This window comes from Sebastes umbrosus, chromosome 7, assembly GCF_015220745.1.
Source record: "Sebastes umbrosus isolate fSebUmb1 chromosome 7, fSebUmb1.pri, whole genome shotgun sequence".
Taxonomy (NCBI): Eukaryota; Metazoa; Chordata; class Actinopteri; order Perciformes; family Sebastidae; genus Sebastes; species Sebastes umbrosus.
The window spans coordinates 4,862,138-4,885,344 of record NC_051275.1 but is presented as its reverse complement, the minus strand read 5'-3'; the positions used below and the strand labels follow the sequence as shown (position 1 = coordinate 4,885,344).

The 23,207-nt window shown below is 40.8% G+C and overlaps 3 protein-coding genes across 5 annotated transcripts; 1 reads left to right on the top strand and 2 right to left on the bottom strand.

Annotated features, from left to right (window-relative positions):
* Positions 1 to 1,894: 1,894 nt before the first annotated feature.
* On the bottom strand, positions 1,895 to 7,620 carry LOC119491231 (transcription regulator protein BACH1-like). Of its 2 annotated transcripts, none has more exons than XM_037775016.1 (5): positions 7,481 to 7,620; positions 6,175 to 6,432; positions 4,166 to 5,332; positions 3,870 to 4,076; positions 1,895 to 3,165 (listed from the first exon to the last, which is right to left on the bottom strand). In XM_037775016.1, exons 2-5 carry the CDS (start codon positions 6,412 to 6,414, stop codon positions 2,779 to 2,781), a joined length of 2,001 nt encoding a protein of 666 aa, XP_037630944.1. In that variant the 5' UTR covers positions 6,415 to 6,432; positions 7,481 to 7,620; the 3' UTR covers positions 1,895 to 2,778. The 2 variants fall into 2 exon arrangements, with proteins under 2 accessions (XP_037630944.1, XP_037630945.1); XM_037775017.1 differs by lacking the exon at positions 7,481 to 7,620 and adding an exon at positions 7,063 to 7,472.
* A 52-nt stretch (positions 7,621 to 7,672) lies between these two features.
* usp16 (ubiquitin specific peptidase 16) lies at positions 7,673 to 16,323 on the bottom strand. Of its 2 annotated transcripts, none has more exons than XM_037775015.1 (18): positions 16,207 to 16,323; positions 15,429 to 15,495; positions 15,130 to 15,335; positions 14,940 to 15,043; positions 14,725 to 14,843; positions 13,119 to 13,351; positions 12,942 to 13,037; positions 12,704 to 12,834; positions 11,611 to 11,698; positions 11,003 to 11,084; positions 10,794 to 10,885; positions 10,654 to 10,707; positions 10,386 to 10,553; positions 9,585 to 10,272; positions 8,862 to 8,956; positions 8,564 to 8,650; positions 8,304 to 8,448; positions 7,673 to 8,215 (listed from the first exon to the last, which is right to left on the bottom strand). In XM_037775015.1, the coding sequence occupies exons 2-18, from the start codon at positions 15,487 to 15,489 to the stop codon at positions 8,094 to 8,096; spliced, it is 2,571 nt and encodes an 856-aa protein (XP_037630943.1). In that variant the 5' UTR covers positions 15,490 to 15,495; positions 16,207 to 16,323; the 3' UTR covers positions 7,673 to 8,093. The 2 variants fall into 2 exon arrangements, with proteins under 2 accessions (XP_037630943.1, XP_037630942.1); XM_037775014.1 differs by lacking the exon at positions 16,207 to 16,323 and adding an exon at positions 15,675 to 16,122.
* On the top strand, positions 15,808 to 20,728 carry rwdd2b (RWD domain containing 2B). Its single transcript, XM_037775018.1, is given in 5 exon segments — positions 15,808 to 15,954; positions 16,194 to 16,410; positions 16,498 to 16,565; positions 19,329 to 19,697; positions 19,799 to 20,728. Coding segments are annotated over 4 exon segments (903 nt in total). The 5' UTR covers positions 15,808 to 15,954; positions 16,194 to 16,197; the 3' UTR covers positions 20,052 to 20,728.
* Positions 20,729 to 23,207: the final 2,479 nt, after the last annotated feature.

Sequence of the window (23,207 nt, the reverse complement as noted above, 5' to 3'; positions counted from 1 at the left end):
CAACACAGCTTGTCATGTTTAGAGTTGCAGCTTTGTTTTTCATTGTGTGTGTGAACTGACTTCTCAAAGATAGGTACACGTTTTACCAGTGGCTTCAGGGTTGCCCGTGTAATTACCACTTTAACCTTGAGGATTGTGTTCTGAGGAAAACACAATGAGATTGTTTTTCCCTTCATTGTCCCCAAGTGCTACAGTAGCTATTTTAAAGGACACAAAACAACAAGGCAAGCACTGTCCAAACTCAAAGAAGTAGGAAATTCATATCAGAAGACAAAAAAAGGTCTTAACCAAATAGCTTCTTCAATTTTAAAATGGTTGTTCTGTTCAATACTGGTTTGTTTGATCAAGCCTGATACAAGCTACTCCTCTCTTTTCTGAAATAAGAGGGCACACTCAGACCAGTGTCAGTTCACATTATAGTTAGATTCCAAAAACTTTAAACTTTAACAAATGTTTATCCTAGTTTGCTTTTGCAGCTCAATGATGGATATTCACAGCCTGACACTCAGGTCTACAGACACAGTAAATATCCAATAATAAAATTAATTGTTAGTCATACAATACTTGCTACTATGTTGGGATGTTTTCTGCTCAAACATGGGTCTTTGAACGGGGTGTGTAGATTTGATTGTATTACGGTGCTATTCATTATACACATACATTTCACTAGTTTAATAGAATAAGCAGCTAAAACAAAAGTGCGGTGAGGAACGTGGCTAATAATGAACAAGTAAGCATCATGCTCAATCAAACTGTTTCTTATTTTGTTTATAATTATCTTGTTGTATCTTATGCATTGATCTAAGATGACTTACAAGTGCACAGGTGTGCTAAAAGCAATGCATAGCTTGCATATAAACTAGGTTGCTGTGATGCAAGAGAGATAAACAATATTAGGAAACACTCTAATCAGAATTACTATTTTTTGATGAAGAGGAGATTGTTTCACAAAAAGATTTCATTGAAAGGTTTTTGTAAAGAAGCTCAACACCTGCCATGTTTGTAGTTAAAGCAGGGCTTTTGTCAGAATGAGCATCAGAACCTCGTTTCTTGTATACCTCTGATTTATTTTAATCATTTTTTTGTGTTACACTTCATGAATGAAGGCAACCTGCCAGTCCAACCTACACCAGAAGTATCTGCGGCAACATGTCTACATGTGGACATTTATAGGCGAGTGAGGAATATCTGCTGCAGTTTGGACGCTTGTGCCAAATGCAGGCAGTGAACGTTACAACTGCAGTTTATTTATTTATTCTTTTATAGCATCTGTGTATGTGTGGCTCAATACAATGGCTCAGGTGGCTCTTTCCTTTCTTTTACAATAGGTGGCACAGGTTGAACTGGTTGAATAATGACTGGCGCCCAATCTGCAGCCAGCTAAATATGAATGTGTATATTCATGAATAAATAACAAGTCACTCCATGAGTTGCTTTGCTTCTACAAAAATGAAAGCAGTGCATAAACACACGACTTTAAAGGCTAAAACATAATTTTGTAGTTCTGAACCAGCTTCCTGTTCCTCATGTAAAGCTCTGGGCCACTTTCTTTCTGAATAACAGTTTTGTTTTGTTGATTATGTCATGTCTACCAGTGCTGACTGCACTGTGACAGGGTCATTTTTTTTAACTGATGTTTGTGGCTCAAAGTTCACTTCAAACCTTGAAGTTGCATAAATATCTTTCTAATAAAGCTCAATCTCTTGCAGATAAATCGCAGAAGGAACAATTCATATTGTTACAGTGCTCTCCTGAGTTAATCAAGGGTCGGCATAGCTGGTGAGGTAAATTGAGTTGTACTTCCATCTATTGGCCAAACTGTGGTACTGTGCATCAATAGAAGGGGTAATATTCTTCTTGCTGGTTGGAGAAAAGAAACATAAACAATGAATGGTAACAAAATGTTGTTTATTTAAATCTGTAATTCATGAAATCATTTAATAAAAAATACTCAACATGAAGACAGACTTTAACGTAAAAGAATGCCATCAATATGGGCTCTGGGTTAATGTGCAACAGTGCTTGAGACAAGAATATATAAGATTGCCTTTTATCTTTCTGTATTCATACTATACTACTGCATAAGGCACATTTTGCATAAAATTATATAATTTCCTATGTTGCCCTGTAACACTTTCAGACACACTGGAACCATTCTTCAAATATCAGGGAAAGCTGGCAGTTATTCATTCAAACCATGCTCTGGCATTCAAATAATGCTGTTGAAAATTCATGTAAGCTGTAACAATTTGTCTACTGTAAAAAAAAGTTCTGTTAGTGCGGTGCATATTTAATCAAAGAAACAGCATAGTGATAGAATAATAAAGAATATGTTAAGAATTGATTGACTAATTAGCCAAAAGTGAAAGAAATGTCTTATTTTCATGAGCATGAGTGTATGTGTATGTGGGCTGCGGATGTGCAGTGAGAATTATTTTAGCCATCAAAACACAGTCAGGTTTGAGTTTCCCTGAGAAAAACAAACTGAATTTTAAGAAATGTCATGTAATGGAATTACCTGAAAATTGTCTGCACTTTCAAAATGATGAATACTGGATTCTGTGTTTACTACAGTGAGATGCATATTAAAAAATACAGTGAAGGAAATTTGACATTTCTCTATGTCACTTTAAGATACCTATATCAGGCAGAAAATCATTCAGTGAAATACACAGGAAAGCATAACAATCCCAAAGGGGGATTACAGTATATACTCAGAGTCCACCCCCTGCTCCGTGGTCCTGCAAGATATGAAATGACAATGGAACCCGAGTCCAATTATAAGCTGTTGTTCATGTCCAGACAGACATTGAGCAGAGAAGTGGGAACAGGGCAGCTCTGTGGAGAACCTGCCTCCTCCGTCTGTGTGCCAGCCTCTGGTGCAGCAGTTTCAACTGAGCCTGCAGGCGGTTTGCTTGGGTCACACTCAGAAGAACAACTTACCATTTCGATAGTGATTTGGGACTCCTCATCTTTACCCGAAAGGCTACGGGAGGAGATGGGGGCGTCTGGTGAGGAGACCTTGGCAAGAAGCTGCAAGTGGTCCTGATCAGAGCAAGACTCGATGCTGACACTCTTACATAACCCGCATAGACTCTGCCGCGTCTCCTCCAGGTTTTGCTCCAGCTCAGTTCGCTCCTGCAGCAGCCGCACCTTCTGACTTCTCTGTAGAAGGAATTACAGTAAAGTTCATTCATTCCTCAAATCCTCATCATTGCATAGGCCTTTTTTGGACAAAACTTAGAATTGAAGATTATTCTGTAAAAGGAAAAGCTCACTCAATGGAGCTTAGCAAATATTTAGTCAGACTTTTCTCTGTTCCTTTATTCATGCTTCTTACCCATTCCTTTTTGTTCCTTAATCAGTCTACAGTTTTCTGGTCCAGTCGGTTTAATCTATAAGCCAAAATCTACCATTCACCTTTCTGCAGGTGCTACAGAATTTACACCAAAGTAATATCACTGAAGGAGAGGGCAAGATGCATTCACTCTTTGTCATAAATTGTTTTTGTCTTGTGCTCCTCCTGCAGACTTCATCTAACTAAAGTAAAGTGGTTAGTAGGTGCACATTTTGTTTTAATCTTCTCAAATAACTCTGCTGGTTAGCTGTGCAGCAAAGGCTACCATGTAGTCCATGTGCTTCTGATGCTCTCCACGTTGTTTTAACGCAGCGCAAAAACGTGCTGCAATAGCAGAGAAAACCCTACAGAAAAAAACACCCCCACTTCCAAGACAAAGTACTTCCATCAACCTTGTTGCAGTACATACTGGTCATCACTAGAGGCCAATAAAGGTTAAAAGGACACAAAATTCAATCATATCATGTTTGACAACATGTTGAGAATACCAGACATATTAAAGGCAACTTACTAATTTTTTGATTTCACATTCCAGCTGTGATATGCTGTCTAGTTTCCTCTTTCGGCAGCGCTGTGCAGCCACACGGTTTTTGCCTCGTCGACGGACGTCATGTACAAACTCCAGCTGATCTTGAGTCAGGTTATGGTGTCTCAGAAGCTGCTGGAAGGCACTCCGGCTCAGCGCTGAGATCTGCTCCACTGGGAATGGGAGCTGAATCTGTAGAGTACAGTGTTTGGGAGTTAGATTTATTTTACTTAATATCTTCTACTATCAATAAGCAAACATCAGTTGTGTATCAAAATGACCTCTGCTGCTCTTTTGTTGTTGGCCTCAGTATCTCCATCTGTGTCCAAGTCTGAGTCGTCCCCAGAGTTGAGCGAGGAGGACATGTAGGGGCTCTTCTCTGACTGGGACAGGCTGTCAGTGTGTGGGGCCGGGTCATCACCTGTCCCAATGTCCCGGAAGAAAGGACAGTCTCCTACACTGGAGCTCAGGTCCAGCTGCTTAAGCCAATGAAAGTCTGATGCTTTTGCCAGATTGTTTTGGTCCATGGGTTCCAAGGGGAGGGGTTGAGCCTGAGATGGGCATAGGTCAGACCAAAATCCCTTTGCCAGATGTTCAGCCACCTCCCTCTCCACACTGCTCCTCTCCCCAATTCCCTCTTCGTGGCTTACAGCAGTTAGTGTGGGGTCTGAGAGATCACCTTCCATTTTCTGTTCAAGGCCAGCCTCACTCTGCTCTAATAACTCACTGCAATCTTCCGCCCCTGATGTGTTGAGTGGACATGAACCGGGGTTGCAGTCAGTTTCAGCACCCAGCGTCTCGACAGTCTGCTTAACATCTCCGCCTGCTGGCTCAATGAGTTCTGGCAGATTCACATCCCCTGGGGATGACAGCTCACAGGGTAAGCCACAGTCTGCCAAATTCAACTCACTTTGATTACACACATCTCCTATCTCTAAAATGTCTGTTTCGCAGAACTGAGTGGGATGATCTGCTTTGTCGGAGTCCGGGCATGGCAAAGACAACATGGGACACACACCATTTGCTGTTAACTCCAGAGATAAGGGGGCCATTTGAGGCCCGCAGTTCTCCAAACAGAAGTGTTCTTCCCCGCTGTTTGTCTGACCCTGTATGCTCTGAGGACACTGTGATGGGAAATCTGTTGGTTCATCACCTCTGGAAGGCACTGAGCTGTGTGACTCAATTGATTTTGGTTGGCTGCTCTCTACGCTGGGGCCAAAACTGGCACTGGGATCCCGGCTCAGACAACAGGCTCTACGCCTGACCTCCTGTGAGGCTCTTTTGCCTTCAGAAAACTTTGGGATGAGGAAATCAAAGCATGCTGACTCCAAGTCATGAAATCCTAAAAACTCAGCACTGCTGTGAATGGCATGAATGTTTTCTTTGGTGAAGGGCAGCTTTGATGTGTAGGCAAATTGAAGCAAAGGTTCAAACCCCTCAGCAGTCACCTGTGGAGAAAGGAGATACTGCGATAAAACGAACATCATAAACTATACAAAACAAAAACAACTGTAAAATACTACAATTTGACCATACTAGAAAGGTGACCAGTTTATAAGCCACCAATTATGATTTTGAATTGCCTGGTTAAATAAAAATAAATATATAAACATGTCCTGAAATGTATAACTTGACATGTAGAATAGCCTATACTACAATATAAAGTTCAGCGGGTACTAACACATCAATCAAAAATCAACAAAGCTCAATATAGCATAGTGCTATATTAATCTCTGCAGGGCTGACACATATATTGTTGTCACCGACATTGTGGTGTACGTGTGTGCACAGGCATGAGTCACATGTTGCACAAAGAGATCTACTGCTGGAGAAAATAGATATTGCAGCGTCTGCATTTCCCGAGGCACGTCTTGAAGAAAAGCTTTCTAGTCTTTGTGATAACAATTTAGTCTTGTTCAGAAACTATTTGGTGGCTGGTCTTGCATGTATACTCTGAATGTAAAGAAATTGCAGCTTGCTAAATATAATGTAACAAAATTAACACAGCAGCCATTCATAGATGAGCTCCCTTCTTTTAGGATCTATTCATATTTTTCTAATTATGGACTTCAGTCTAAATTTGCTGGTATCATGATAAGTGTGCGTACAGAACTGCCTTAATTCCTACTCTAAAAAGTCTGATCGCTCAATATTATGAAATAAAGCAACTGAATTCAGCAGTGGCACATATTGGTGAAATTGTAAATAATACATTCATTCATGCACAGACTAAATAATTTGCAGCATCATTTTTTTCCTAAACCCTTCAGCTGAACAGCAGTACACCAACCTCATCAGGCAATGTGATGATGGGATTCTGTCTGGTGACATTGGTAATCCTGCTGTGAAAGTATTCACTGCAGGAAGCCAAGACAGAGCAGTGGGCCCGAAAACTGCTGTTCTCCACCACCACCGTCACATCACACAGGACATCCTGCTGCCTCTGGTCATTCAGACACTGGAGAACATGGGCGCTGTGCACTGCAGACTGAAAGGTGAACACTGACATGCGAGGAGCTTGGAGCGACATGGTTCATACAAGCTCAGCCTGTGTGACAAAGGGAGCAGGAGGAAGTTAAAAAAAAAAGGCATCATGATCACAATACACTGTTTGTCAAAACAGACCACAGTGTGGATTCTAGCTGCAGTGATTAGTCAATGTTTCATCAGTCTGTTGACAGAAAATTAATCTGCAACAATCTGGATAATTGATTGGTTGATTGGATTAACTGATTTAATAATCCATAGGTAAATCAACAATACATCTTTAGTTGCAGCCATACTGGGTTCTGTGTTTAACAGGTGATGCAATGTTGCACAATCATAGTGAGGGTGAACATTTCCAGAGAAATCTTAAATTTTTCTCCTTGGCACTGGTGACATAACTCAAAACATACAAAAGGGTAAGGAAAAGTTGTTATATGATTATGTAAAACTACTGCAATGTACTTTATTACTGTTTAACACCACCTTGCCACAAGAACAAGTTATTTAATTGACATTATTGTTATGGGCAGGAGAAAAGATCACAGGGCAGTCGTATGACCTGCCATTGTGCGAGACACTTTACTGTATTTTATCATTCAAGGCAATTATTACATGCTCCAATCTGATTTCAGTAAAAAAGAAACATGCTGATGTAGCTTAATACAATAACTTATGTTAAAATTGTACTGACCGTGATAAAGAATTAGCTAGACGGTTGTCTGACTAAATCTAATGAGCTAGCTCTCAGTTAGAGACCAGTTAACGGTGGTTAGTGCAGCCAGGATAGATTTCACTTTAACTTGTGCAGCGAGTTAAAAATGCTGACTCATGTTTAGCCAAGTTACCCAACTGGGCCTGGTGGAGAGGCGAAACGAAAACACATCCAGAGTCACGACAAGAACCTCATGTTACTAACGACTGACAGCATGTTCATGAAGATAAGTAATTAGTGTAATGTTAATGGTCGGAGATGATTCGCTAGGCTAGGTTAGCTATAAGGACTGAACCGACCAGACACTTCTCCCTGCTGCTGGCTACAAGCTAAAACACTCTGACACACGAGCTAACGGTACTTTTTAATCATTTAAAAAGGCCAAATGTCCACTGACCTGCCATGTCAGCTTGATAACACTGCCATTGGTATATTTTAGGTAGAGATGTTTCTGACCATCCGGAGCCAGACTTTCCTCTCGTCATGTGACTATTTGGACCAGGAAAAACTGTCAGCACTTACTGCGCATGCTCAGTGTAAGCGTCAGAAAGCCAGCACAGCACAGAAGACAAGACAGGGAACAAAAATCCAATTTTGAAGCATTTCATTACAAGATGACATTGATAAAAATAGACATATAAATATGTGTTACAAATTATTTTCCCCCAACATTTCATTTGCCTCCTGAAATTGATTTTTGTCATTTGTACAAATCCAATACCACAATCTGTTCGATGTCCATCTTGACTTTCATTGACTTGACACCTTGCGATATTCCATGAGTGTGACAAACATACAGCTGGCCCAGTTTAATACTTGAAACACTGTGTGAAACCACTGTGATGAAAATGTCCCTTCAGTATAATCAATATTATTTCATCACAACCCAGTTTGAGTCACTGACAAAAAGTGTTGGTTCATTGTTTGAGATCACTTGTATACTGTGGAGCAGCAGCAGCAGCAGCAGGTTGGTTTGGTTGGATTTTCCTGAGAAGTGAGGCACAGTTCGATCAGAGGATTCTTTCATAGAAGAGGAGGTAGGCTTGGCTACTCTGGACTTTACTCTCGCTCACAGGCTGAACACTTGTGTCGCTGATATGGAACCAGGATCCTCTGGGTGGCTCCGCATGTCCTGATGGGAAGTGATGAGTTAGTGGAGATGCATAAAACATTAGGACCAAGTTATTATTCTATCGATTGTCATGCCCGAGTACACCTACCTTCAGCTGTAAATCCGTTGGATGAGGGTTTAGATTCAGGTCGTGCTTTCACATACGCTGTGTAATGACCTGACCTCATTGTCCCGCTGTGCTCTACGATACCGTACAAACTGTACAAAATCTGAGCATCTCCCTCTGGAAAGTTCTGTTTGGAAACAACTTTTTGTTAGTGCCCAGACTATAATAAAACAATGATACATTTACAAATAGGCCTATAAGATTATTGATAATTGATAAAAGCTGTTAATCCCAATATTTACCTTGCATTTCACTGCACAAAAGGGAGCTAGATCCAGTATCAGGGGGAATTGGACGTGTCTGTTCACCTTACAAATACTGTATCCATTCTAGAGGAAAACAACAAAAGTGACGCCATTAAAATTCATTCAATTCATTAAAAGGAAGAGTTTCAGGGCCTTACAAAAGACGAAAAATGATCAAAAGCAAACAATGTGTCATGCTCTTTAAATAGTTGGCTCACAGCTGTGTGAAAAACAACAGCTTGGCTGACTGGATCAAAAGGTGTACACATACTGAAATTGTCTTCAACTGTCTTACCTGCTGAAATCTCTTCAAATGAAGAGTAAGCACTGGTGGGGGAGAGGAGATCAGCATTTGCTTCAAGGCATCAGTGTAGACATTCTTCTTGGATCCTAAACAAAGCACAAATAAAGACGATGGACTTCACTGATCCCCAAATGGAAAAGTGAGTTGGTCAGAAAAAAAGAAGCAGCCAAACATAGGAAAAAGACCAAAGATACGCAATTTGACTGGCTTCTTGCCTTGTTAGTAGGGCTTTGTATTGGTAAGAATCTGGCGATACTATACACATCATGATATAGGGGTTACGATTCAATATATTATGATTTATTGTGATAATGTAAGCAAGGCGATATATTGCGATTTTAGGAAAACTGTCATAGTATAAGAACACACCACCATATGTATAAAATCTGTATATAAAAAAGTTTTTTATGCAATCAGAACGGTGGGATCTGCATTTGTCAGTCCTGTTACCATCCCGCATTGTAGCACTACTGTGAGAGGGAAAATACACTGAGAGGGTGCATCTCTTTGTAAATGAAATAAAGTATTGACTGAGCTAATCTTTGCATGTAAACTATTAATTAAAAATCAATAGTGCTTTTGAGAATCGATACAGTATCACAAAACATAATATTGCGATATTCGATATTTTCTTACACCCCTACTTGTTAGAATTACTCGATTTGTGATACTGTACTGCACAAAAAACACGTCAGTCAGAGAATGTCCACATACCTCCAGCTTTGTCTTTGTTTGGCTGCCGTTTGGTGCAGGTGACGCATAGCAGGCTGTTGTTCTGCGTGAGGGTTTCCACTAGTGTGAACTGAAAAAGGCATGACTGGACTGAACACTCCTGTTTCTCAGGGGCTGTCCTGGTAGCCAGTGTTTGGAAGGCCAGCTCTGGATCCTGACTTACTACGGTGTACTCTTTAGCTTCCAGTTGCTCATCTTCACTCTCCATGCTTTGTTCCACATCATTAGAGTCTTCCATGGAGGCATCATCCAGGGTTACTTTCTCCATTTCACTCACCAGCTCTGTGTCCTCTTCTCCTTCCTGATCCATCTCAGATATTTTGTCATCGTCTAAGATGCCGTCCTTTGAGTGCTGCTCCTCTGATAAGACGGTAAAACGATTGCTGACTGATGACGTAGCTGATGAGTCGCAGTCGATCACTGAATCCTCATCCTCTTCTTTGTCATTCTCATCCTGGACCGTATCAGGGTTCTTCTGGTCCTGTTCAGACACACCAATTTGTGCAGGATTTTCTTCACTTAGTGAGTCTTCTTCATGTGTTTCATTGTCAGCATTTTCCCCGTCCTTTGCATCTGCAGTAGGGTCGGTCTGTTCGCTCTCTGTTTGGCTTGGAGATGAAAGACTGTCCAAAGTGACTCTGCCCTCAATCTTCTGCTGCCTCTTTTGATGCTGTAAGCCAAGGCAAGGAAACAATACAGACTATTTATTCTGCATAATGATTCAACACTCATTCATCCTCAGCAAGACAAAAAACCCTCATCTGTTTACATTGAGTGAGGTACCTTTGCCTGCTTCTTAGCCTGTTTCTTGGCTTTCTTCTGCTGGTACTTGCTGCCGGACCCGGTGGGAATGTCATCCTTCCCGTTTGTCAAAGCAGGGCTGTCTCTGTCATCCTGGCTCGACTCACTGGTGTTCTGAACGGCTTTTTTCTGGTTCTTCTTTCTGTATGTCTGTAAGATGTAGTCACAAGAGGGTGCGTGTGTGTAACAAATAAAACATGAACAAATAATTGCTCAACGAATTGTCAATAAACACTAGTAAGGGCTTTACCTCATCAGAAACAGGAAGGGAAAGATCCAAGAACATCTCTGTGACTACAGACACCTGTAAGTATAAAGTAGTGGCCATTTAGCTTGACATCAACATAGTAATAGCAGGTTATCTTACATTTTTTTCCCCAGAATACATACCGTTTTACACTGCTGACACATTATAGTGCTGGTCATTTCCCCACCAAAAACTTGGTCAACAAAGTTTTTGGGAAATCCATTTTTCTCATACTCTGAAATCAGAACTTCATTGTCAGAGGGCCACATTTAACTATTAGTATTTAGTATAGATTTTATACTATAGTACGATACAAAATCCAAGATGTTAAATTTATAGCCCAGTTGCTTACCTTTAACTAGTGTTTTCAGCTGCTCACCATCTGTGCTTTTTCTAGATTCTTTCAATGCATCCATGATCCCTGAGCTTACTCTCTGTAGAGACAAATACAATCTATAAATGTAAATGACAAGAATAACCTTTTGATAGACCATAAGGAGGAGCTCTTGTAGAAATAGGATGTACAACATTTTCACAGAATCTCAATCATTTCAGCCTCTTAACACTGTAATTGCACTCTTATAAAACCTCCACTGTGTGAAAATTAGCCAACCTGTCGGAACACCTTTCTGGGAGAGCGAAATCCCTAAGGTCATTAAATGAGAGGGGGAAATGCTATTTAGCCACAATTCTTTGCATTTCACACATAATGTGTCCTCGATTTGTGACTAAATTTAGAATCTGAATGACTTGGTGCTAATGAGCCTGAAATAAGAAATCCAAGTGCACAGTACAATACATATCAACTGGCTTATGTTTTCACTGCAGTTCTGTCCTGCTGTCAATACAATATACTGCCACGTCAAACATAGTCACTTGGACAGCTGCAGAGTCCATTTCAAGAGTAAATCTTTCACCAATGTGATATATAGAGAGATTTGTTTAAAACTGAATGCATACTTTGATCTCCTCAGCTCGCATCCCATCCAGAAGGTAGCGCAGCAGCTCCTGGCTATCTTGCTGCTGAAATCCTTTGAACCTGGCAGCCCTGCAGAAAGGAAACGAGACATGAACAACACTTAATGCAGTGATGCTAGGAAGTACATTTATTTAAAGGGTAACTTCTGCATTTTTCAACCTGGACGTTATTTTCTGATGTTTTTGTATCTAACTGACTAATGGGGACAACAATTTCTGAAATTGGTCCGGGAATTGAGGAAGAGCGCTCACAGGCTGCAATGTAATCCTATCGGGGTAAGCTGGCTCCATCATTTACGTCCACTAAAACTGCTTGTTTTTACCATGACAGGCTCTGATTGTTATTATATGTGTCTGACATTATAGAAAGAGTCTCAATCAAGGAGTAATCTCGTTCTGAAGTCCGGTGGAATAGTGGAATACATCCATAGTGGAAACACGAGTGCAAGCCGGGCAGTTTGTTGTGTTGGAGTACAGAAAGCGTAGCTTAGTGTTTTCTAAAATATTTTCAATGTCATGGTTGTATATTTAGATGATTTACACAATGTAGATGAGGCCTTTGAATTCAATGGCCGCCTCTATTTATTTGCGCCGGCATATATGGATGAAGAGCTCCTACAAATTGAAAAGCTGGCAAGGAAAGAGAGAGAGAGGGGCAACAGGTACAGGAGGGTAAACCGACTGCCGCAAGGGCCAGATATTCAGATTTCACAACAAGACTTCTCCTTGAGTGGGGTTTGGACACAATAACAAACAGACTGGATCAAGCAAATGAAAGAAAAAAGTTTATATTTCTCTTTAGGGTCCTTTCCATAATGTTGTCAGACACTCAAAATAACAATCTGAGGCTATCAGTGGCAAAAACAAGCACTTTTAGTGAATGTAACGCTCACCTGCCCTCGCAGCTCATTTCGGGGCTGCCGGTTACAGTGTTCTCCCTCAATACTGGACCAATTTCAGAAATTCCCCATTAGTCACTTAGACAGAAAGACATGGAAAAAATAGGGTCCAGGTTGAAAAATACAGAAGTTACCCTTTAAGGCTGAGTTCCACCTGAACTTATAGTCACACTCACTTTTTACAAACTTGTGTGAACAACTCCCGTGGTGTTACCACACCCTTCTTGGATTCCTGGATCTCATTGACTAGCTGACACATAGCCAAAGTCAGGGATCCGGGCTGGTCTAACTGCATTACGATAGGCTCCTGCAATCATGATAAAAAAAGTTTTTAAGTAATAAACAGTGTATATCAGGCAGGATAAATCTACCATCTTTACAACAACAAAGATTTAAAGAATAATGGCAACACACCAGGTCCGAGGAGGCAACAGGTTTAATGTCAAGACTAATTTTCTCTTCTGTCACTTTGTTGAGAGTCTGTCTTAAGAGCTGAGTTTGAGAGAGATTCTGGAAAAGACAATAACAGCAATTAATAATAACTCTAGAATTCACAACTCAAGACTGAAGTCCTATAGAGCACAATCTTACCTGAATGACTGCATTAAAGAAACATGTATTTCCCAGGTTGCTCAGCCCCTTTACTGAAACACCACCATTGTCTTCAGATGTGCCAGACTTTTGTGATTTCACAACATTCTCTTTCTTGGTGTTTTTCTTTTGGTGGCCCTTGTTTTCTTTGTTCTCCTTGTCCTCACTTTCCTCTGCTTTTACAATCTCGGTCTTCTGATCAACTTCCACCAAGCTGTCTTCTTCCTTTACTCCTAAATAACCAAACACGACATGGTGGACATGGTTCTAGAGACATGTACATATAAACTGGGAAAAAAAAGTTTGGAAACTGTGTTTGATCGATTATTTCTCTGTTGTTACAATGCTAATGGTCATTGTATTTTACATCGTTGGAAAGCCTGTTTATGTACCTTCACAATTATGTCCACCTTGTAAGGATCATGCATTTGTGGGATGAGCAGCACAGCTGATTATGTGGGGAGCGCCCAAGCAAAAATTTGCCAAAATGCTCTGCCAATGGTAAACAGTGTATTCTCATAAGGCTACCAGGAAGCCTGCAATGACTGCCTTTCACCGTCAGGCCCGTTTGCGCTGGTGTCGACAACACAGACAATGGAACCTGAACATGTGGGGGAATGTCATGTTCAGTGATGAGTCCAGGTTCTGTCTGCGAAAGTTGGATGAAAGGGTCAAAGTATGGAGACGACGCGGAGAACGCTATGCTGATTGTTGTACCGATGGAGTAACAGCTTTTGGTGGGGACAGTGTCATGGTGTGGGGCGGCATCTCCCTTACAGGCAAAACAAGGCTTGTCATCATTGAAGGCCATCTCAATGCAGTGAGATATCGGGATGAGATTCTGCAGCCAGTGGCGATCCTATATCTCCACAATCTGGCACCTAACTTCATCCTCCAAGATGACAACGCTTGCCCCCACAGAGGATTATCACAGACTACCTCCACAATGTGGGAGTAGAGAGAATGGAACGGCCTGGCAAGAGTCCACACCTCAACCCAATTCAACACTTGTGGGATCAGCTTGGGCGTGCTGTACGTGTTAGAGTGACCAACACAACCACGCTGGCTGACCTGCAACCAATCCTGGTTGAGGAATGGAACGCCATCCCACAGCAACGTGTGACCAGGTTGGTGACCAGTATGAGGAGGAGGTGCCAGGCTGTTGTGACTACGTATGGATCTTCCACCGCTACTGAGGCTCCTGGCAGTGTATTAAATTAATGAAGTGTAAAATAGCCAATATGTCTTGTTTGTTCCTTGTTACTGATAGAGAGTTCAATCATCCAATCCACCAAACTCAAAACAAGAGTCAACACCAACAGAAGAATACACTGTTTACCATTGGCAGAGCATTTTGGCAAATTTTTCTTGGGCGCTACCCACATAATCAGCTGTGCTGCTCATCCCACAAATGCATGATCCTGACAAGTTGGACATCATTGTGAAGGTAAATAAACAGGCTTTCCAACGATGTAAAATACAATGCCCATTAGCATTGGAACAACAGAGAAATAATCCACCAAACACAAGTTTCCAAACTTTTTTTCCCCAGTTTATATACAGTTTGACATAACACAGTGATGTTAAATGTTTCAATGGGACCTACTTTTCTGCGGCGTCTTTATGGGAGCCTCTTCTGCAGAGGCTTGCTTTTTTAGGTTGGTCACCAGCTGAGCCAAATGTCCAGTTTTGGAGTACTGGACTTCCTCATCACATATGTAACACCTGCAAGTTTGATAACACATGAAAAAAGAACAAGTGCTTCTTGTTTCGAACACAGCTTATGTCTCTGTGATTAACACACCACAGCGACATACTCACCACACACTCCAGGTGTCCAAACTGATCACCAGGCAATGTGGATCCGACCGAGGAGTCTCATAATGTTTGATGGCATGCTGGTTCTCAGAGTGTCGTCCACATCCCTGGTAGAAAAGATGCATCTGGTCATTTAGCTAGAAGTCACTTCATACTCTGTCAAAATCTGAATGAACGGGTTGAATAAACTCACTATATGGCCACATTTCAAGCACATCCATATGGCTGCTGTTTCTTTCTCCTCTTTAATGTCCTGTGGCTCAGTGGTGCTGATAGTTTCTTTATTTTCTTCATTTCCTTCATGCTTACAATCCTGGCACCTCGTCCAATCAGAATTGCCAGAGAGTTTCTTTAGAAGAGTTTGTTCTGTTCCCTTTTTAATATGCCTGCAGGATGGACCTATGAAGATATAAAACACACACACAATGTGGTAAAGTCACCAGGCCTCCTACAGGTCGTCATATGTCATGAAGGTGATGGTTTATTCTTTACCTGTCAGGTCAATGTCCTCGTCCTCTCTGGAGCTCTTGTCCTTCCCTCTTTTCTTTCCCATTTCCACCTGATGTTAATCACAATTAGAGATGAATGAAAAGCAAACACACAGCAGTCACCTGAAGTAATGCTAGCTTGGGCTAACAGCTAAATTACATTATAATGCTGCTTAACACTATTTATTTAGTTCCGGAAAGCAAACAACAAGTAATGTAACGTTTAATTAAATGACCATTCTCAACTTACTGTCACAAACGGAGCCGAAAACCTTCACTTTTCAGTTTCCTTTCCTACTTTGTGTGGCTTAATTCTCCCATCCGGACACAGTGAGTTGCTTTAACGTAACGTCACGTCAGTCGTTAATGTTACAGCATCCGGATAAGACAAGGGAGCTACAAAGTTTCAGATTCGCGAAAAATCACTGCGCTGATTTGCCAGAAAGATCCCAGCTGACACATGTCGTTTTAAAGCATCCAGCAGACAACAGAGGAGCAACATGTGACGGTGGCGCTGTTTGTGCTGCTGGGTACGTGTATTTCCGATGTGCGTCGCTTGAAACAGTCCGAGTGGAAACATCGCTCTACTACTAGCCTACAGCCACCGTGCAGCACTAGCAGCGAGGTTGCTGAAGTTGTTCAGGTGTTTAACTAACCTGCGTCTGTATATAGCTTGTATAAATATATTTTGTTTAATGTTAGACGCCTGACAAGACTTATATGTGAATGTGTAAACAGAAAGCTGTTTAAAAGCTGTGGTCTTTATCAGCATCATGTCTTACTTGGAGTGGGCTGAGTGTCAGCTTGCAGAGCTCGAGCTGCTGACCAGCATGTTTCCATCCCAGGAGGAGCTGGAGATCACAGACCAGCTGGCTCTAGCAGAGCTCAGGGACTATGTGGAGGGCTCCGCTTCAACAGACAGACCTCCTCCTAACAGACCTCAGTTACTCATCAAACAGAAGCTGGACACAGCGAGCATGGAGAGGGTAACTGAAGAACTGTCAGAGCTTTGTCATTGTGATCTAAACATGTCCTAACACATACTTATTGTCTTATTTTGTTGCTCCACTCAGACGGATGTCGTTCTATCCTGTACTTATCCATCCGAATACCCCAGTGTGTTACCAGAGATAACAGTCCGGTAAGACAATGTGTGTGGTGAAGAACTCTTCACATATGCAAAACAAGAACTTAAATAACTAATTTCCTTAGTTTATATAATAATTATAAAATGTGCACACAATTGTTAATTTAGAAAACATTATCTTAAAAAACAGCAACATAATATGTGCATATAATTTAATGTTAAGGAAGCCATAGACTGTATACAGTAGCTATATGGTCTATGGCTGTATATACGAGACTCATCTGTGTTGAATGTGCAGGCTTTTCCATTTAGAAGTCATGTATGAATAGGAGCCAGGTATGAAATGTGAAATCAGCAGCTCCTGCAATTTGATATCTTACAATATTGGAACATTTTCATAAAATATCCGTATCAATTAGACAATAAATCAAGCACACACGTTTCAACTTTGCCATTCTGTCAGAAAAAGCTTTCAATCCATAAACCTGCAAAACCTGAGCTGCAAGGAGCCACAACAAGAAGCCAAGGACAACAGTATAATTAATGTGGCCTAATGAAGGAATTAAATGACAGAAAATGACATAGATGTGCAACAGAATAATGACACAGAGGAAAAAGGTAATCTGACTGTGGCAGATAGTAAGAGGTTATTTTCTACTGTTATGGCTTTATTGGAAGTTAAGAAATCTGCATGATTGAATACAGATGGCATACAATTAGCTGTGGACTGTATGTGATCACTTTATGTAGTGCTGGGCAATATGACGATATATATTGTCAAAACGATATAAAATGTCTATCGTATGTTTTTCTATATTGTTTCTATCGCGATATAGACAAGGCCTATTTATTCCTTTTATCTCTATAACTTTTTATTTGTCAAGTATTTAATTCACACAAGAGTATACAAAAATGGGCTTTACCATGTGGTTGTTTCATATAGACTATTTATTTATTGAATTACCAGAAAACATGCTATATTGTGATATACTGTACTGTATATCGTTATCAAGATATAAAATGACCTATATTGTGATAGAAGATTTTAGCTATATCGCCCATCCCCAACTTTATGGAGTTAATAATAATAATAATAATAATACATTTTATTTGGTGGCGCCTTTCTGGACACCCAAGGACACCTTACAAGAATTAATTAAAACATAGACAGATAAAACAATATAAAAACAACAGGACATGACAGAGACATATTTGTACAGACACATAGGATGGGTGATGATGAGTGCTAGAGAGAGTATGCCAGTTTAAACAGGTGGGTTTTGAGGAAGGATTTGAATGATGTGATATTTTCAGACTGCCGGATGTGTGGGGGGAGTGAGTTCCAGAGCCTGGGAGCAGAGCAGCTGAATGCCCTGGCTCCCGTGGTGCTGAGGCGTGAGGTGGGGGTAGTCAGAAGTCCGGCTGATGATGAGCGGAGGGAACGGGAGGGGGCGTACTCCTGGAGGAGGTCTGTGAGGTAGGTGGGGGCGAGGTTATGGAGGGCTTTGTAGGTGAGCAGGAGGTTTTTGTAGTCAATCCGGGATTTAACAGGGAGCCAGTGCAGCTGGATGAGGATGGGGGTGATGTGGTCGGAGGATTTGGTGCGGGTGATGATCCGGGCGGCAGAGTTCTGAATGATTTGGAGTCTGTTGAGTAGTTTGATGGGAATGCCAGAGAGGACAGCGTTGCAATAGTCGATTCGGGATGTGACAAAAGCGTGAACCAGGATTTCAGTGCTGGAGTGGGTCAGGGATGGGCGGAGTCTGGAGATGTTGCGGAGGTGGAAGAAGGCAGTCCGGGTGACGTTTTTTATGTGGGATGTAAAGGAGAGGGTGCTGTCCAGGGTGACCCCAAGGCTCTTGACGTGGTTTGAGAATGGTACTGAAAAGCCATCAATGGTGAGGTTTTGAGCAGTGGTGGGTTGAGATTTGGAGATGTTGTTTTTGGAGCCGATGAGCAGGGCCTCGGTTTTATTGCTGTTTAGTTTTAAAAAGTTCCTGCTCATCCAGCTCCTGATGTGTTGTAGGCAGGCGGTGAGGGAGGCGGGTGGGAGGGCAGCAGTGGGTGTAGTTGAAATGTAGACCTGTGTGTCGTCGGCATAACAGTGGAATAGGACATTGTGATGACGGAGGATAGTGCAGAGAGAAAGGAGGTAAATGATAAACAGGAGTGGACCCAATACTGACCCCTGGGGGACACCCAGTGAAACAGCGGAACACCTTGATCTGTGATTGTCCAGTTTTACAAATTGTTGTCTGTCGGTGAGGTATGAAGTTGTTATGCAGTTATATTAATTCATCTTTTCTTTTTTTCTTTTACAAAATCCTGTAAAAGCTGCTAAATTGGTAGTATGACATGTATCAATCTCTGTTGATGAGTAGTGGAAGTGGTAGTAGTGTTTATGTGGGATGATATATATTGGTTAATCATGCACTTTAATTAGGGGGCCAGTATCTGACACAAATCATAAAATCTAATTTTCATAATAAAGATGAGTAAACTTAAACCTGACATTTTGTACAGAGATCTAGTAGAGAAGAGGTTATGTATATGAATATCACAATGTAAAATACTGCAGTGGCAGTTAAGAAAAAACACATCTTGTAAGTTGCTTTCAGAAAATATTGTATTGGGAGTAGTCATTCATCCTCTGGAAGAACTGTTGTAGTTATTTTGTGCTATGTTGCAGAGTGCAAATCTCAGCTTCTTCAAGATTTCTATTCAAAGTTTTTGCTCCCAAGGATGGAAACTTCCAGCTCCAAGTGGCCTTGAATATTCTCTGAATCCTTCTTACAGCATATTTTATTCGTGCCCTAGGTGTGCTGGTCTCAGCAGGGCCCAGCAGACACAGCTCCACACGGATCTCAATGCATACCTCATGGAAAACTGCTAGGGGGAAGTATGTGTGCTCTCCGCTGTGGACTGGGCGAAAGACAACCTGCAGCTCTTCATTAATAAGAGCTTATCAGCAGCTACGGCTTCTAAGAAAGAGACTTCCTCTCCGCGGCCACAGGAAGTGTTCAGCCGACTGTGGATTTACAGTCACCACATCTACAACAAGACGAAGAGGAAAAACATCTTGGAGTGGTCCAAGGAGCTGGGCCTGTCAGGATTCAGCATGCCTGGGAAGCCGGGGATTGTGTGCGTGGAAGGTCCTCATTCTGCCTGCGAGGAGTTCTGGTCCAGGTATCTTAAGTGTTGTTATTTTTAGCAGCTGATGTCACAGCCAGAAGCCTGCTGAGGTCCCAGGTTTATGATTTTTCCAAACTTTTTTTCCCATTTCACAGAGTGAAGGTTCTGACATGGAAGAAGATCATGATTCGACATAGAGAGGATATTCCCCTTGATGGTCAGGGCGAGGACAGCAGGACTGTTGAAAGTATAGACTCCATGCGCAAATTCACAGGCTTTGAAGAGGCAATGTTTGACCCACATGGGAACAGAGGTAATCACATGGACCTTGGGCAGCTCTACCAGTTCTTAAATGAGAAAGGCTGTTGTGACGTCTTTCAGATGTATTTTGGCATTGAAGGAAGGTAGTGGTCAGACCCGGAGAATATATATACATAGGTATTTGACTGGTGCCTTGTCAGTGAAGTCACTTCTCCTGAAAATAAGTGTTAACTTAAAAATGAAAATGCATTCATTACTGTTTTCCACAATACAAGCACGCAAATGGATTGTGAGCACGTGGTCATATGTGCCTGAAAAACTGAAATAACTGAATAACCTTTTTAAAGATGTTGCTCAGCCGTTTCACCTGGGATTTTATCGGGGTAAGCGGCAGAAAGAACATTTCTGCAATTTTGAGAAACTAAAACTTCTTTTTAGCTAATAGGCATGTTTTTCAAAGAGAAGCATTAAAAAGATGTTTATCTGAGAGTTGTCTCGAGGACCTCAGTTATATTTGCAATTTTAATACTCCTGCAAGGATCACACCTTGCCCTAGGTGTTTCTTTCCTCAAATGGCACCACTGTGTATTACTACCAGGCTATTATAGGATTTTCAGGTCTGATACCACATTAATAATTGGACAACATAGTCAACAATATGCTAGGTATCTGTTTATGAAATCTGTTGATTTTTCTCTTATGAATTATAGATAACATAACCGTGGAAAGTCTCTCTCTCCAATTTTCTTTGAATGATTCGTTCTCAGATAAATTGTGCATAATTGTGGATTACACTCTGGTGATTAAAACGTGTGGTTATTGAACATGAATCTTATTTTTGGCCCACTGAGATGGAAATTTAAAAAAAACTTCCATATAGATTTGTATGTGCATTTTGTTCATCTAGGGTTCAGTGGAAGGTTATAATATCAAATGTATAGTACTAATGGATATTTTATAGTGGATTTTAATAGCAAAGAGCACTCCTTACAGGAAGCACTCATATCCTGTAGCTTTAAAAGTCCATTATCAGTTCATACCATTGTTGTCACATGCGCACATACATTATTACAAGACTCGTAAGACAGGGCGTAGCCTTACACAATATACTGTATATTATGTATGTTGTAGAAATACCACTGAAGATTATCTCCTCACAGGAGTTTGAACCCTGAGTGAGCATTTCAGAGTTCAGACTTTGTTAAAAAGAAACTGATGAAACTAATGAAAATCAGCATATTATACTTTTCGGTACTGCCTTCTCACCAGGACTGTGGTACTAAATCAATACTAGATGACCTGGTGAAGTCCAGCTCAATATAGAGTTATATGATGATAGGAAATCCAATGACTGTGACTTCTAAACTAGCTCTGTCTTCAAGTTGTGTGTCCTTGTGATTTCCTTTACATCGCCTCTGTACTTGCCAACTTGCTTGGGCTGCATTGCCCAGCAGATGGCAGCATTATATAATCCAAGTTGGAAAACATGGCATCCTTAGATGTCACATGTGATTTCTGGATGTTAATAAATTTAAACCTAATAAAATGACCTGCATCCAAAAAGACCTGTATTTACCTAAATGAATATATAATAATAATGATTTAGTAAAAATAATTACAGGTGTTATTTGGATAAATTTTTGTTTTTATTATTATTATTTTAAAATATTTAACATTCATGAATCAATCAGATTATGCTACTCTACATTGTGTCATTTGTGCATTTGTTTTAACAGTGATATAGCTTTTCAAAGTATTTATTGTAGAATTGGTAACTGATGAACAGATACCAGATCCAGAGATGGTCATGAGGGGGAGGATGTCTCTTTGTTCCTGGGAGATGCTGGTCAGCTGGTGGTCCTGGTGGTCTCCTGTTCTGCTCCCCCTGATGTTACGTGTTCTCACTTTGCCCTCAGAGAGTGGATACTCACCCCAGACGGACCTATAACGTGCTTGTCTGTTTGTTTATCGAGGAGAACTCAACTCCCAGGTGCATCCACAACTCCAGCTTGTCCCCCAGGATTTGATACTCTAAATCAGGATGAGCAACCTCTTCCACCCCCTCATCCTGCGTTTCTGGGCCTAAAATCCATTTCTCAGTTAGCATTTCTACAGTAAGGTCTCTAAGCTGAATCGGTCAGTTGATGCCTTTATCATAACTGTACTGTATATGGCTATGACTAAACAGTCTTCCCTCCCCTAAATAACCAGGATTGATGCAATTTAAACTGGCTTTAATTAAGGTTTACTTTAACTAGGGAAACATCACATCCACCATAGACATACCAAGTATCTGGCTCTTAGCTGTGGACAACTGAGGACTTCCTTTCTTAATTAATTATTAAACAAGGACCAAAAAACATGAATCTCAAAATGAGAAGAGATGATTCATGCCAGATTTAGCTACTGCCTAATTTCCATCTGCAGTCCCTGTGTGGCTAGGTACACACAGAACAATCACCAGACACTAAAAACATCCATTTACATGCAACACCATTAGATGGCCTCTATCACACATATTAACATAAATACCAGAACATACATCCAGTACTATAAAATTATAATTAATCACAATTAAAAACTTGAATCACGGTCAATTTAATGTCAACATGACTGGTGGCTCAATATCCATTTTTTTGCAACATGGGGAAAAGAATGAAAGTCTGTGCAAGTTTTAATCTCAGCTGGAAGCCTATTCCAATGCTTGGTGGCCGTAAATGAAAAAGCAAATTGTGCAAAGGCAGTCCGCCCCGCTGTGGGATGTTTAAGTCTGAGTTTAGAGCAGATCGAGAGGTTCTGCTCATTTGCACAGAGCGGAGCTGAAAAAAAAGCTCCTCAGTGGTGGAGGAGAAGTAGAAAGTAGTATTGTCAATTATCTACCAGTGGAACTTCTGAAAACAGAATGAGATTTTCAAAATAGAGGTTGTATTTGGACAATATGTTACAATGATGGTGGTTTAATTATTTCCTATCAAAAAACTTTAAGGCTTGTTAACGAAGGATCTCTATTGGTTCCAGCACAGTCTTACTAGCCTGGGAACAGCAGGATATACAATAATGGAGATGCGAGAAAAAAAAAATCAAAAATGCATGCAAAAATGTTTTTATGTATAAAAAAATTAAACAAAGATATATCAAACACAAGCACTAAAGGTTTATAAAGCATCACCTTGACACACAAATTAACTGAATCATTTGATGAATGTTTGTATACTGGATTAAAAATGTGTGGATCAAGCAGGAGATCTATTTCTGCCGTAATGTTGTTGAGCATCTCTAGTTTCATCCGTGTAGAGTTTGAAT